General features: G+C 42.2%; 1 protein-coding gene across 6 annotated transcripts in view; it reads left to right on the top strand.

Moving 5' to 3' along the window:
* The first annotated feature begins 416 nt into the window (after positions 1–416).
* PAN3 (poly(A) specific ribonuclease subunit PAN3) overlaps positions 417–15,076 on the top strand; it is a 138,431-nt gene continuing 123,771 nt past the window's right edge. For 3 of the 6 annotated variants that reach the window (XM_012742299.3, XM_012742300.3, XM_012742301.3), the window contains exon 1: positions 419–1,020. In XM_012742299.3, the coding sequence (XP_012597753.1) occupies positions 591–1,020 (430 nt within the window). In that variant the 5' untranslated portion in view covers positions 419–590. Of the gene's footprint in view, positions 1,021–15,076 lie in introns of all 6 variants that reach the window. The other 3 variants (XM_020290457.2, XM_076009527.1, XM_076009528.1) reach the window with 2 other exon arrangements.

Here is a 15,076-nt window from a genome sequence, read left to right as displayed (position 1 = left end):
CAGGAACGCCACCGGCCCAACCGCCGCCAGCTCGCGGATGCCCCCGGGGGCCCGACGCCCGGCCAGGCTTCCCCTCGCGCTCCCGCTACCCACAAGCCACCGCGCCTCGGCGCGCACGCGCAGCGGAGACGGCCGTCTCAGGAAGAGGAAAATGGAATAAACAACTCCGAGGAACCAGAGCGCGAGAAAGCGAGTGGAGGCAGAATTTAAAAATAAACTGGCCCCTCCGCCCTCCCCACCCGCTCGCCGCCGCCGCTCCCTCTTCCCCTGCCCGCGCCCTCGAAGTCCCCGTCTGGGCCCGCGCGCCCACCCCGTCGTCCCGCGCGGCCCCTTTAAGAAAAGAGAACGAGAGAGTGAGTGAGAGAGAATCCCAACTCTCCCCCTCCCCTCCCCTCCTTCCTACCCCCTCCTCCCTCCCCTCTCCCCTCCCCCCCTCTCCCCGGGCGGCTCCGGCTCCCGCAGCGGGACAGACCCACCCGCCCAGGCTTTTATCCGGCACCGGCAGCGTCTTCCTTCCCTCCCCCGTCTATGGTGGCGGCGGCGGCGGCGGCTCCTCGGGCGGCGGCGGAAGACGAGGCTGCGGCGTTGCCATGAACAGTGGCGGCGGCCTCCCGCCCCCCTCGGCCGCCGCCTCCCCTTCCTCCTCCTCGCTGGCGGCGGCAGTGGCTGTGGTGGCCCCGCCGGGGGTCGGGGGTGTCCCCGGCGGGGCGGCGGCCGGAGTGAAGCTGAAGTACTGCCGCTACTACGCCAAGGATAAGACTTGCTTCTACGGGGAGGAGTGTCAGTTCCTGCACGAGGACCCGGCCGCCGGGGCTGCCCCGGGCCTCGGCCTCCATAGCAACAGCGTCCCCCTGGCTCTGGCGGGTGCGCCCGTGGCCGGCTTTCCGCCGGGAGCCGTCCCTGGCGGGGGAGCGGGGCCGCCCCCCGGGCCCAAGAAGCCAGACCTGGGGGGCCCGGGGGCAGGAGCTGCAGCGGGCGGAGGAGGCAGCAGCGGGGGACTCGATGGGCCGCGGCTGGCAAGTGAGTGTGGTCCGGGCGGGGAGGGTCGTGGCGGCGGAGGTGAGGCCTGGGCCGGTTGAGGCCCTGTCGGCCGACGGGAGTGAGCCCGGCCCGGGCGTTCCCCCCCCTCACCTCCCGAGGCGGTCTGAGAGGCCTAGGCCAGGCCTGAGCCCTCCTTCCTTCTTCCTGCTTCCCCTCCCTACTGTCTTCGGCTAGCTCGGGAGCGAGGGGAGGCTGGGTTCCCGGGAACGTGGGTGGGAGGACTGGGGTGATGTGAGTGGGGGCGGGGAGGAAGGGGGATGGGCTGTGGCGTGCGGAGTGTGAGGAAGGGGTGTCGTTTCCGGGGGGTGTGGAAAGGGGCTGGGTTTGCAGGCACATGTGTTTTGCGTGCCCGAGTGGGGTGGCGTCTGCCGAGTGTTGAGGTCCCCTAGTGGGTGTGTGTAGAGGGGGGTAGGGGACGGGGAGGGGAGGGGCGGGCTTAAGGCTTCATGGAGTAGGTTGAGAAAACGGAAAAAGTTTGTGGAAGGTTTGGGCGAGATAGGTTTTCCAGGCAGGAAATGCTTTCTAAGGATTAGGAGAGAGCGACTGCAACTTTTGTAGTGTGCTTAGGTTTAATCGAGAGTTTAGAGTAGGGATTGCAAGATTTGCATTTCAACATAGTTTTCTTGAAAGCATGACTAAGTGTGTTGGGTGTCAGTAGGGATACTGTCTTAGACAACTTTGTATCAAGCACACTCAGCAGTGTGCCCTGCGTGCCCACTGTCAGGTGCTGCGTACGTTTATGTGCGACTGAGCACTTGGGTGCGGATATCTTAGGGGCTGTTTATAGTTTTTAGTTTTTCATTTGCTATTATCTATTGACTTGCAACTTTTTAATTGTTAGTGGACTTTACAATTATAAGTGTAAATGTAATCTATTTTACGGAATGTTGACTTAATAGAGCAGGTGCCAGGTGTTCTTTTTTTCCCCTTAGTATATTGAGCATTTCTTTTTTTATTTTTTTTATTTTTTTTTTGGTATATGTATACAATGGAATATTGAGCATTTCTAAGCCAAATAGGAATCCTACTTTCTTGGGAATTCTGGAGAGCTTTTAGATCTTAAAATAATTTGATAGGAAGTTTAACTTGGACATGAGAACATTTCTGTCTTTTTTAACATTGTCAATGAAGTCGGTATAAGATTTAAGCACTTAATTGCTCTATGAGGATTATTTAATATCTTCCCAGAGTGTTTATTTTTAAAAGATAATATTATTAGTTGTGATGGATTTGACTTTAATGAATACATATTTGCTGAGGCCGATATGCTAAGAAAATTAATTTGTGACTCAGGATATTTTATAAAAATGGTTACTTGGTGGAATTTTATCACTTTTGAGCATCACCTTTGCATTTTCAGTGTAATCTTGTGCTGGATGGGTGAGTTGTGGCTCAAATTAATTTAAGAGTGATGTTTGATTCTTAAAACAGTGAAGCTGAACAGCAGTTTTGTTACCTACAAGGAAGAATTACTTTTTAAAATGCTGGTATTCGAGTTCATATGTGATCTTTCTAGGATTTTTCTAATTAATACACTCTGAATAGAAGAGTTGGTATGTGAAAGACAGGACAGGATATAAACAGGTGAAGATGGGTGGTCAAGGTAAGCACCCATTTCCTATCTTAGAAAAGGAAAGTAATTGAGATACTGGGTCTTGAGAGGACAGGCAATTAATGCTGAAAAAGCATGTTAGAATGAATACTTAGTCTTTTAACAGTTATCTGATTAAATAGCTGATTTATGTATTTGGATTCTGTAGTGTTTTCTGTAATTTAACTGGCTGAAGCTTAAGGCTTCTCTTTTCTGTGGTCAGCTTCTCCATATCTCTCAGGAATACCTAGGTTGGGATTCCTTGTGGTTGAGATAAAATTGCTTCATATCAGGGAGTGGCAAATAAAGTTGTTTAGGAATCAGGGAAGAGGGTTGTGCTGGTGATTTTATGGCTGGTTTGAATTTTTACACTTGTTTAATTTTTAGTCTAGTTTCTACCTTTTACTGTATTCTGTATCTTTTGAGACAGGCTTGATCTATTAAGTGAATGAGGCAAATAAAATAGACAGCATATTCTAAGAGATATTCCTGTTAGAAGTTTAAATTTTGTTACTGACTTGATCTTGTAGTGTCACTGAGACAGTTTTATTTTGCTTTTGCTTTTTCTTTGCTCTTCTTCAAAGGGTAAGAATGTATAGTATTTCTTTAGCTGAGCAGTCATAAGCTGATCTGCTCCGATAAGCTGGATGTGCCTGCAGAATTGGCCTCCATGGTATCTTGTATGTGCACTTGTTTGTTTTTAAACATTTTATAGAAGTACAACATACCTAGAGAAAAGTGTACAAATAATACACTCTTGGAATTTATTTTCACAAGAGAACACATTCTATATAATCAGCATTCACATCAAGTTCACATTCACATAATCAGTACTAGTATGAGGTACTGATTAGGGCTGGGCACTGTGGCTCATGCCTATAATCCTAGCACTGTGGGAGGCCTAGTCAGGCGGGAGGATCCTTTGAGCTCAGGAGTTTGAGACTAGCCTGAGCAAGAGTGAAACCCTGTCTCTACTAAAAATAAAAAAAAAAATTAGCTGGACAACTAAAAGTATGTAGAAAAAATTAGCCGGGCATGGTGGCACATGCCTGTAGTCTCAGCTACTCGGGAGGCTAAGGCAGGATCCCTTGAACCCAGGAATTTGAGGTTGCTGTGAGCTAGGCTGATGCCATGACACTCTACCAGGGGCAACAGAGTGAGACTCTTAATTTTTTTTTTTTTGAGACAGAGTCTCAATTTGTTGCCCAAGCTAGAGTGAGTGCCATGGCGTCAGCCTAGCTCACAGCAACCTCAAATTCCAGGGCTCAAGCAATCCTCCTGCCTCAGCCTCCCGAGTAGCTGGGACTACAGGCATGTGCCACCATGCCCAGCTAATTTTTTCTATATATATTAGTTGACCAATTAATTTCTTTCTATTTATAGTAGAGAAGGGGTCTCGCTCTTGCTCAGGCTGGTTTCCAACTCCTGACCTTGAGCAATCCGCCCGCCTCGCCCTCCCAGAGTGCTAGGATTATAGGCGTGAGCCACCATACCTGGCCAAGACTATCTTAATTAAAAAAAAAAAAAATCATCAGTAACTGCAGAAGTCCTGCTCTTGCCCCCTCTCAGTCACTAGCCTTTCCCAACGGTAACTACTATCCTAATTTCTAACACAACAGACTAATTTTCTTGTACTTTTTGAACTTTATAGTAGTGGAGTCATGTGGTATGTACTCTGTGGGCTGCTTTCAATGTGTTTGTGAGATCCATTCATGTGTGTAGGATAGTCTTATTTTTGTATTGTGTGAATATACCACATTTTATTTTCTTATTTGGATTGTTTTCAGTTTTTGTCTACTAGGAAGACATGTTTTTTGGTGAGCAAGTCTACATACTTTTGTTGGATCACCTAGGAGTGGAATTGCTGGGTTATAATAGGGTATGCATAGCATAATAGGGTATATACCTGTTCAGTTTTAGTAAATAATGTCAAACAGGTTTCTGAAATGATGATAACACATTTACATTCCTTCCAGAAGTGCATGAGAATTCCAGTTGTTCCACATTCTCCTGAAAACTTGGTATTACTCATCTTGTAATTGTAGCCATTCTGGTAGCTAACATTTATGGTATAATTTTTGTGTTTTTAATCCCCATGTTTGTGGGCTTTAATTGAATTACTTGACAACAAAAAAAAATCAAAAGATTAATTATAGGAATACAGATTTCTGGCTTCTCTTAAAGAGCATCTCTTACCTGTATTGGAATTAAGGCTGTTGATTTGGCAAGACTCTCTTGATTTGTCATTCTCCTTAATTGTGTAACTTTTATAACTAGACATTTGAGTTTTTGTCCCTTAATTGGGTCCTGATTAATACACAATAATAGATAGAAGAGTTGGGATGTGAAAGATAGGACAGGATATAAACAGGTGAAGTGGGAGTTAAAGGAAAACATTCACAGAATTGTTTTGTTAGTGTTTTCAGATAATGTTAAAACCTTAGAGGTGGCCGGGCGAGTTGGCTCACACCTGTAATCCTAGCACTCTGGGAGGCCGAGGCGGGCGGATTACTCAAGGTCAGGAGTTCGAAACTAGCCTGAGCAAGAGCGAGAGACCCCCGTCTCTACTGTAAATAGAAAGAAATTAATTGGCCAACTAATATATACAGAAAAAATTAGCGGGGCATGGTGGCGCATGCCTGTAGTCCCAGCTACTTGGGAGGCTGAGGCAATAGGATCACTTGAGCTCAGGAGATTGAGGTTGCTGTGAGCTAGGCTGATGCCACAGCACTCATTCTAGCCTGGGCAATAAAGTGAGGCTCTGTCTCAAAAAAAAAAAAAACCTTGGAGGTAAGTGCATGAGAAAGTTTTATCCTTACTTTGCACGCATTGGAAAACTGAAGCATGAGGGCTTTTTCTTAGTATACTTAGTTACAGTGATGTTTTAACCTTGTAAAGGACTGTTCTTTTATTTCTTGCTCACCTTTTAAGCATATAGTATATATGACATTTTCTTCAACTCTTCAACTGGCATTGTGGTAGGAAACATGTTCTAGCATTCAAGATAGTTGTTGGGGAGATAAGTTTATTTAAAAAAATAAAGCATTTACTTTTGACATTTCATGTTTGTTAAGCTTAGGATTTTCTAAGGCTCAAGTATGATTTGATTCTTTTTGTGTGTGTGTGAGACAGAGTCTTGCTCTGTCTCCCAGGCTAGAGTGCTGTGACATCAGCCTAGCTCACAGCAACTCAAACTCCTGAGCTCAAGCGATCCTCCCGCCTCAGCCTCCCAAGTAGCTGGGACTACAGGCATGCGCCACCATGCCTAGCTAATTTTTTCTATGTATTTTCAGTTGTCTGATTAATTTCTTACTATTTTTGGTAGAGACGGGGACTCGCTCTTGCTCAGACTGGTCTTAAACCTCCTGAGCTCAAATGATCCTCCCTCCTCGGCCTCCCAGAGAGCTAGGATTACAGGCGTGAGCCACCACGCCCGGCCGGCCGGTTTTCATTGTTTTAATTAATTTATTTTTATTGATTGATTGATTGATTGAGACAGGGTCTTGCTTTGTTGCCTAGGCTAGGGCGAGTGCCGTGGCGTCAGCCTAGCTCACAGCAACCTCAAACTCCTGGGCTCAAGCAATCCTTCTGCCTCAGCCTCCCAAGTAGCTGGGACTACAGGCATGTGCCACCATGCCCGGCTAATTTTTTTTTTTTTTTATATATATGAGTTGGCCAATTAATTTCTTTCTATTTATTTATTTATTTATTTATTTTTTATTTATTTATTTATTTTGAGACAGAGTCTCGCTTGTTGCCCAGGCTAGAGTGAGTGCCGTGGCGTCAGCCTAGCTCACAGCAACCTCAAACTCCTGGGCTCAAGCAATCCTGCTGCCTCAGCCTCCCGAGTAGCTGGGACTACAGGCATGCGCCACCATGCCCCGCTAATTTTTTTATATATATATATTAGTTGGCCAATTAATTTCTTTCTGTTTATAGTAGAGACGGGGTCTTGCTCTTGCTCAGGCTGGTTTCGAACTCCTGACCTCGAGCAATCTGCCCGCCTAGGCCTCCCAGAGTGCTAGGATTACAGGCGTGAGCCACCGCGCCCGGCTTTATTTATTTTTTATTAAAATTTTTTTTTTAAGGCTGGACAAGTGAAGCAGTAGGAGTGGAAAAGGAACAAAGGGCTCTGTAACTGGTCGTGATCAATTAGTTGTAAACACCACTGCACTTGTACGAGCCTTAATTTATTTTTTTTTTTTTTTGAGACAGAGTCTCACTTTGTTGCCCAGGCTAGAGTGAGTGCCGTGGCGTCAGCCTGGCTCACAGCAACCTCAATCTCCCGGGCTCAGCGATCCTACTGCCTCAGCCTCCCGAGTAGCTGGGACTACAGGCATGTGCCACCATGCCCGGCTAATTTTTTGTATATATATTTTTAGTTGGTCAATTAATTTCTTTCTATTTTTGGTAGAGACGGGGTCTCGCTCAGGCTGGTTTTGAACTCCTGACCTTGAGCAATCCGCCCCTCCTCGGCCTCCCAAAGTGCTAGGATTACAGGCGTGAGCCACCACGCCCGGCCTTAATTTATTTTTAATTCCTTTATTTTTTTAAGAGTTGGGGTCTCAGGCTAGAGTGCACTCTACGAAGACTAGAGGCTAGTGGCTATTCACAGCCATATTGGTAAAATGCATTTTTGATTTAATGATATTTTTGGCTTCCAGTGAGGTTATGTGCTGATAAACTCATTGTAAGTTGAAAATATTGTATACCAGAAATGTATTTAATACACTTAACCTACCAAACCTCATAGTTTAGCCTAGCATACCTTATTGTGCTCATAACACTTTCATTAATTCACAGTTGGGCAAAATCATCTGGCAACACAGTATACTGTGGAGTATCAGTTGTTTACCCTCATGGGTTGCTGTTCTGTGTTTCTGCCCAGCACAATTGGAGAGTATTGTACCCCATATCACTGGCCTAGGAAAAAAAATTAAACTTCAAAATTTGAAGTGTGGTTTCTAAACCATTCTTAAAAAGTGGAACCATTGTAAGGTGGGGACTGTTTGTATAGGTGTGCTGATCTCACTAATATTGGCTGAGTTAATGGGCATGTAGATAATAGCCCTCTATCCTAGGAAAAGATCTCCCTTTTTTGATATCTCTCTTTTGGTATGTCTGTCTTGCCTTTTCTTTAAGAAATAAAGATATTGTTCCTACTTTTCTAAAGCTAGTTTTAAATTATATTTTTAATATTAAAAAAAAAATCCAGCTTTAAGCCAGGTGCAGGAGGATTGCTTGAGACCAGGAGTTTGTGACCAGCCTGAGCAGTAGAGTGAGATTTCATTGCTAAAGAATTAAAAAAAAAATTAGCTGGTTGTGGTGGCACATACCTGTAAGTCCCAGCTACTTGGGAGGCTGAGGTGGGAGGATCCCTTTAGCCCAGGAGTTTGAGGCTGTGGTGAATTATGGTCATACTTCTGCACTCTTGCCTGGCTGACAGAATCAGATCCTGTCTCAAAAAAAAAAAAAAATCCAGCCTTAAAAAAATAGGAGCAATATCTTTTTTTTGGAATTAAAAATATAGTATTAATACATGTCTAGGTTAGATTTAAATAGCACAAAAGGGTACACAGTGAAAATACTCTCCCTCCTTATTTCCTAATCCCTCTCTTCAAAAAGATGGTTCCTCTTTCTAGTTTTTGTAGCCATTCACAAATATTCTTTGCCTGTGCTATCATTCATGTATCTCCCTACTTCTAACACATGTATTAATATATAATATACACACACGCTTAAATGTACATGTAGAAGCCTAATGCACTTTGAATTTTCTCACCTAATCACTTGTCTTATAGTTTGTTTCAGATTCACACATAGAAATCTTCCTCATTCTTTTTCATGGCTGCATAATATTCCATTGTATGTTTGTATTATCAGATTCTTTATAATGGACATTTAGATTGTTTATAGTCTTGCTGTTATAAATGATGGCACCAAATTGTTATGTATTAATGTATTATCTATATTTATTTATATATAAATTTACACAAATACATGATACATACATGTTAAGGAACATACAGAATCTTCAGTAATCTGGTTCAAACTTGGTACATTAAAAAAAAAAAAAACCTGGCCGGGCGCGGTGGCTCACGCCTGTAATCCTAGCACTCTGGGAGGCCGAGGCGGGCGGATTGCTCAAGGTCAGGAGTTCAAAACCAGCCTGAGCGAGACCCCGTCTCTACCATAAAAATAGAAAGAAATTAATTGGCCAACTAATATATATAATATAAAAATCAGCCGGGCATGGTGGCTCGTGCCTGTAGTCCCAGCTACTCGGGAGGCTGAGGCAGCAGGATCGCTTGAGCCCAGGAGTTTGAGGTTGCTGTGAGCTAGGCTGACGCCACGGCACTCACTCTAGCCTAGGCAAGAAAGCGAGACTCTGTCTCAAAAAAAAAAAAAAAAAAACCTGTGTATTTTATATACCATTTGCTGAACATAAGATATTTGAAGTATTCATCTACATGATACCTGCCCTGGCAAGATTTTCTTTTTCCTAATGGCTCTTAAATTAAGAGATAGTTATATAAATGACATCTTTGGTAACTTAGTAAGTTAATATTTGTAAATAGTCTAGTAGTCACTGGGGGATTTCATTTGTGTATGTAATAAAAAACAATCTTACTGATTATATACCAGTATTTTATTGTGGATCTACATTCTTGATATAGGTACCTCTTTTGTTTGTTTGTTTGTTTGAGACAAGGTCTTACTCTGTTGCCTAGGCTAGAGTGCAGTGGTGTCAGCTGATTGCAACCTCAAATTCCTGGGCTCAAACAATCCTCCCACCTTAGCTTTTGGAGTAGCTGGGCCTTGTAACAGGCGTGCACCACCACACTTGGCTAATTATTCTATTTTTTGTAAAAATGGTGTCTCTATTTTGCTCAGTCCACACTCCTGGCCTCAAGCAATCCTCCCACCTTGGCCTCCCAAAATGCTGGTATTATAGATACAAGCCACCAAGGCTGGGCACAGGTTTTTTTTTTTTTTGAGACAGAGTCTCACTTTGTTGCCCAGGCTAGAGTAAGAGTGAGTGCCATGGCGTCAGCCTAGCTCACAGCAACTTCAAACTCCTGGGCTCAAGCTATCCTCCTGCCTCAACCTCCCGAGTAGCTGGGACTACAGGAATGTGCCACCATGCCCGGCTAATTTTTTTCTCTATATATTAGTTGGCCAATTAATTTCTTTTTATTTATAGTAGAGACGGGGTCTCACTCTTGCTCAGGCTGGTTTTGAACTGACCTCAAGCAATCCGCCTGCCTCTGCCTCCCAGAGTGCTAGGTTTACAGGCGTGAGCCACCGCACCTGGCTGGGAACAGCTTTTAAAGAAAATTTTTAGCAAGCTCCTCAGATATATATTATAAATTTAATATATACAGATAATGTCTTTAAATAACTTAGATTATGGCAGGCATTTAGCTTAGTGTAATTTGGGCTAATAATAAGTAGAGATTCATTTATTTAATTAGTTAACAAACATTATTTACTCTGTTAGGTACTGTTTTAGGTTCTTAGGGTTCATTAGTGAACAAAATAGATAAAAGATCCCTTCCTTTGTGGACTTTAACATTTTAATGGGTAAGGCAGACAATATTTATAAATCTAACTGCAATAATTTTATAGTGTGTTAAAAGATGACAAGTCCTATTTTTTATGAAAATGGATTATAGTAAGAGGCCATGGAAATGTAGGAATTGGGTTGTTACAGAATGAAATTGGTAGATCAGGGAAAACCTCATGGAAAATTGGATTTGATTGTAGACTGGAAGAAGGATAGCTAAGCCAGTTGCCAGGAGAAAGAGTATCTCAGGCAGAGGGATAGCTAGAGCAATGGTCTTAGAGATGGAGAATGCCTGACACATTCTTAGAAAGCTGATAAAGCTGGTGTATAGTGAGGAATGGGGAAGAGTTATGACTTTTGTTTTTATTTTGAGTCAAAAGGGTGATATGATCTGACGTAGGTAAGAGAACGCAAGAGAGAATTTAGGAGGTTATTTGCAATAATCCAGTGAGAGATAATGGTACCTTAGGCAGGATGTAGCAGTGAAAATGGCAAGAGCTAGTCAGATTCCAGATAGAGCCAATGTAATTTCACGTTGAATGTAGGACTTGAGAGAGAGAGAGGAGTCAGGATTGGTTTCAAGAAAGTAGAAGGATGGGTGGAGTTGGCACCAGCTGAGATGGAAAAGACTGCGGAGAGAACAGATATGGGAGAGAAGATCAGGAGTTTGGTTTTGAACATGTCACTCTTAAGATATTAGACATCAAGTGGAGATTTCAAGGAGGTAGATATATGAGCCTGGAATTTTTTTTTTTTTTTTGTTAGAACTGGAGAGCCTAGAGTTCTTGAGAGAGATTAGGACTAGAGTATAAACTTCAAGTCATCAGTATATACATGGCATTTAAAACCATGGGACCAAAAGAGATCACCAAGGAATGTGGCTTCTGTAAGAACTTGGGAGACATAAATATCTATTGATAAATCAGTAAGCTATTTACTTTTTCCTAGGAGGAAGAATAATAGGTTAAGTAACATTTGGGTACTTCATATGTGCCAGGCATGCTGTATGTACACACACACACACACACACACACACACACTATCCTCTCATGTTTAATACTAATAATTATTTCATAAGGTACATACTTTTTCATTTCACAGTTAAAACTAGCACTTAAGGCCGGGCGCTGTGGCTCACGCCTGTAATCCTAGCTCTTGGGAGGCCGAGGCGGGCGGATTGCTCAAGGTCAGGAGTTCAAAACCAGCCTGAGCAAGAGCGAGACCCCGTCTCTACTATAAATAGAAAGAAATTAATTGGCCAACTGATATATATATAAAAAATTAGCCGGGCATGGTGGCGCATGCCTGTAGTCCCAGCTACTCGGGAGGCTGAGGCAGGAGGATTGCTTGAGCCCAGGAGTTTGAGGTTGCTGTGAGCTAGCCTGACGCCACGGCACTCACTCTAGCCTGGGCAACAAAGTGAGACTCTGTCTCAAAAAAAAACAAAAAACTAGCACTTAAAAAGGGTAAGTAATTTCTCAAGGTCACATAGCAAGTGGTAGAGAGAGAGGATTTATAATCAAGTTTGTTTTGCTTCAAAGCCTATCTTTTTTTTACAGTATTGAGAGTAAAATGTAAACTTTACTTGTTCTAATGCTATGTATCCTGTTAGAATTGAGTCTATATCTGAGATGTGCATCCAATCTTGCTAGATTATTCTAATTAGCCACTCTTGTATGGTTAGGTCATACAGAGCTAAAGAGCTCCGTTTAAAAAAATGACAGACCTTCAAAAAACTTTGGCTATTTACAAAAGAAACACAAATGGCCAGTAGGCATATAAAAGTTATTCAAACTTTATTAACAAGTGAATTAAAGGCAAATTGAAACAGACCGTCTTTTTTTTTACACGACAGTACGTACATGATACTGTTTTAAAAGATGTGTAAGAGGAAATGTCCTAGACCAGGGGTCCTCAAACTTTTTAAACAGGGGCCAGTTCACTATCCCTCAGACTGTTGGAGGGCCGAACTATAGTTTTAAAAAAACTTATGAACAAATTCCTATGCACACTGCACATACCTTATTTTGAAGTAAAAAAACAAACGGGCAAAAATACCCGCATGTGGCCCGCAGGCCATAGTTTGAGGACACCTGTCATAGAGAAATATATACCGAGTTGTTTTTGTTTTTTGTTTTTTTTTTTTGAGACAGAGTCTCACTTTGTTGCCCAGGCTAGAGTGAGTGCTATGGTGTCAGCCTAGCTCACAGCAACCTCAAACTCCTGGGCTCAAGCGAACCTGCTACCTCAGCCTGCCAAGTAGCTGGGACACAGGCATGCGCTAGCATGCCTGGCTAATTTTTTCTATATATATATTAGTTGGCCAATTAATTTCTTTCTATTTATAGTAGAGACGGGATCTCGCTCTTGCTCAGGCTGGTTTCGAACTCCTGACCTTGAGCGATCTGCATGCCTTGGCCTCCCAGAGTGCTAGGATTACAGGCGTGAGCCACCTCCCCCACCTGTACTGAGTTGTTAATGTTATTTCTGTGGTGGTATCATAGGAGGGAGACATTCATTTCTGTATTTCTGGATTGCTTTTCTTTTCTAACTCAAGTCTTTCTAATCAGAAAAAAATCAGTCAAGATAACTAACGCACCAAAAAAGACAAGACCCAAACCCAATCCTCAGATGTTAGCTTACTAGAGGACTTAGCAAAAAAATTTGAAATGCATGTGATTTGCTGGTTTATTTCTCCAAAATTCAGCATAAACCCTCTTAGTTCTCAATAAACCAGGGGTTAAGATGATCTTAAACTGATACTTTGCAGAACAAGTAAACTGGTTTTAGAAATAAATTTTTCTTTCTCCATTATTAAATTCCAAACCACTTGACTGAGAAAACAATAGTGGAAAACTTTTCACCACATTTATTGCTTTATTGGTGGCTTTTGATTGTATAGAAAAAAGTAATTATCTTGGCATAGATCTCAAACTGAAACTGTCTTTTTTTATTGGAGTGCATTTTTTTCAGTTAAGTATTCATGTGGACAGTACTAAAGAGCTTCATCCACGAGCCCAATTTATTTAGTTGTTGATGTTCAAGTTTGTAGCATGTTCATCTTGGAAGGTCTGTAGTGTTGCAGTGCTCCTCAGAAACAGCTGTCTTACCAGTCTTGCAGCATTGCAATTCTTTTCTTATTGAGGAGACCAAGTGATAATGTATATCTTAGAAATTTTTAGGTCAAAATAATGTACTGTATATACTCCAGTGGAACAGTAGGGTCTCACCTGGGTACTTGTTAAGCCACTTAATCTAGCTAAAAGTGTACTTTTGGGGCTTTTTTGTTTTGTTTTGTTCTGTTTTTGTCTTGTTATAGGCATTGCTGTGGCTTTGTGGGTGAATAGGTGTGACAACTTAAATAAGAACCAGTTTGCCAGATGGACTTTGCAGTTTAAAACAATGGCAACTTTCCTCTCTGGAGGTCTGATGACTCACTCTTTAGTAAATGATGTAATGTATTTGTGCTCTTGGCACTAACTAGAGAGCTTAATTTAACTATCAAACATTTATTAAACATTTTTGTGCCAGGTATCTTATAGATATTGGGGAATACAAACATGTATCAAACATGGTCCTGACCATTTATGAGTGAATAGTCTAGTAAAGGAGTTTGAAATGTATAAATTGTGGCATAATATGATATGCTATAGATATAAAATGTATGGGAAATTCTGTTTAGGGATGTTTTGGAAGGTTTCATGAGGCAATATTTGAATAATTTTTAAAAAGATGTGTGAAGCGTGCCTGGCAGAAAAGAAGGACATCCTAGGCAGATGGAGAAAAGAAATAGAGGTCTTGAGATAAAGCAGGGTATGTGGTTTTGTTCTCTAGTCATCTGATAATAATGAGAGAATAGGCTAAATTATGGAGAGTGGCACCCTAGGTTGTAGCCACATTGTGAAGGCCTTCTAGGTTGTGCTAATAAGTGATATAATAAGATCTGTGTTTTAAAAAGATAACCATAGGAGGTTTTTTTGGCTTCTAAGGATGGAAATAGGGAAACCATTTAGAGTCTTATTAGTAGTTGAAGGGAGAACTGCTAAGGCATTAGGGTTTAGGGCAGTGGAAATGAAATATAGGGGACACATTTGAGAAAGATTTAGTGAAGTAACTATTTAGGGAGATGGATGAGGGAGAGAGAGGAGCCAAGGATAACTGAATTTTTTGCTTAAAATTGTCATGGCCGAGTGTGGTGGCTCATACCTGTAATCCTAGCACTCTGGGAGGCTGAGGCGGGAGGATTGCTTGAGGTCAGGAGTTGGAGATGGACCTGAGCAAGAGAGAGACCCTGTCTCTACTAAAAATAGAAAGAAATCAGCTGGACGACTAAAAATATATATAGAAAAAATTAGCTGGGCATGGTGGTGCATGCCTATAGTCCCAGCTACTAGGGAGGCTGAGGCAGGAGAATTGCTTGAGCCCAGGAGTTTGAGGTTGCTGTGAGCTAGGCTGATGCGACAGCACTCTAGCCCAGGCAACAGAGTGAGACTCTGTCTCAAAAAACAAACAACAACAACAACAAAAAAAACAAAAGAAAGAAAGAAAATGATAATTTCTAAGGACATGGACACAAAAAATAAAAAGAAAAAAAAAGTTTGTCACACATCTACCTAGAGACATTTAGTAATAGGCATTAGAAATGTGAGTCAGCTTAAGGATTGACTGAGAGGAATGTAGTATAGTGTTTTTTGAAGCCTTTGAAGTAAGACTGTTCAGGTTTCAAATCCCATCTTTGTGCCAATGAAATGGGAAATAATCATACATATCTTAAGGAACTGTTGTGATTGTGCATATAAAACGATAAATGGTGTTAGGTATTTTGTCTGTCTATCTAATCTATGTATCGGAACCAGGAATGAATGTTTCAAATTGAA

Source organism: Microcebus murinus, chromosome 13, assembly GCF_040939455.1.
Source record: "Microcebus murinus isolate Inina chromosome 13, M.murinus_Inina_mat1.0, whole genome shotgun sequence".
Lineage (NCBI taxonomy): Eukaryota > Metazoa > Chordata > Mammalia > Primates > Cheirogaleidae > Microcebus > Microcebus murinus.
Note: the sequence above shows the minus strand (reverse complement) of the source record. Positions and strands in the feature narration are given on the sequence as shown.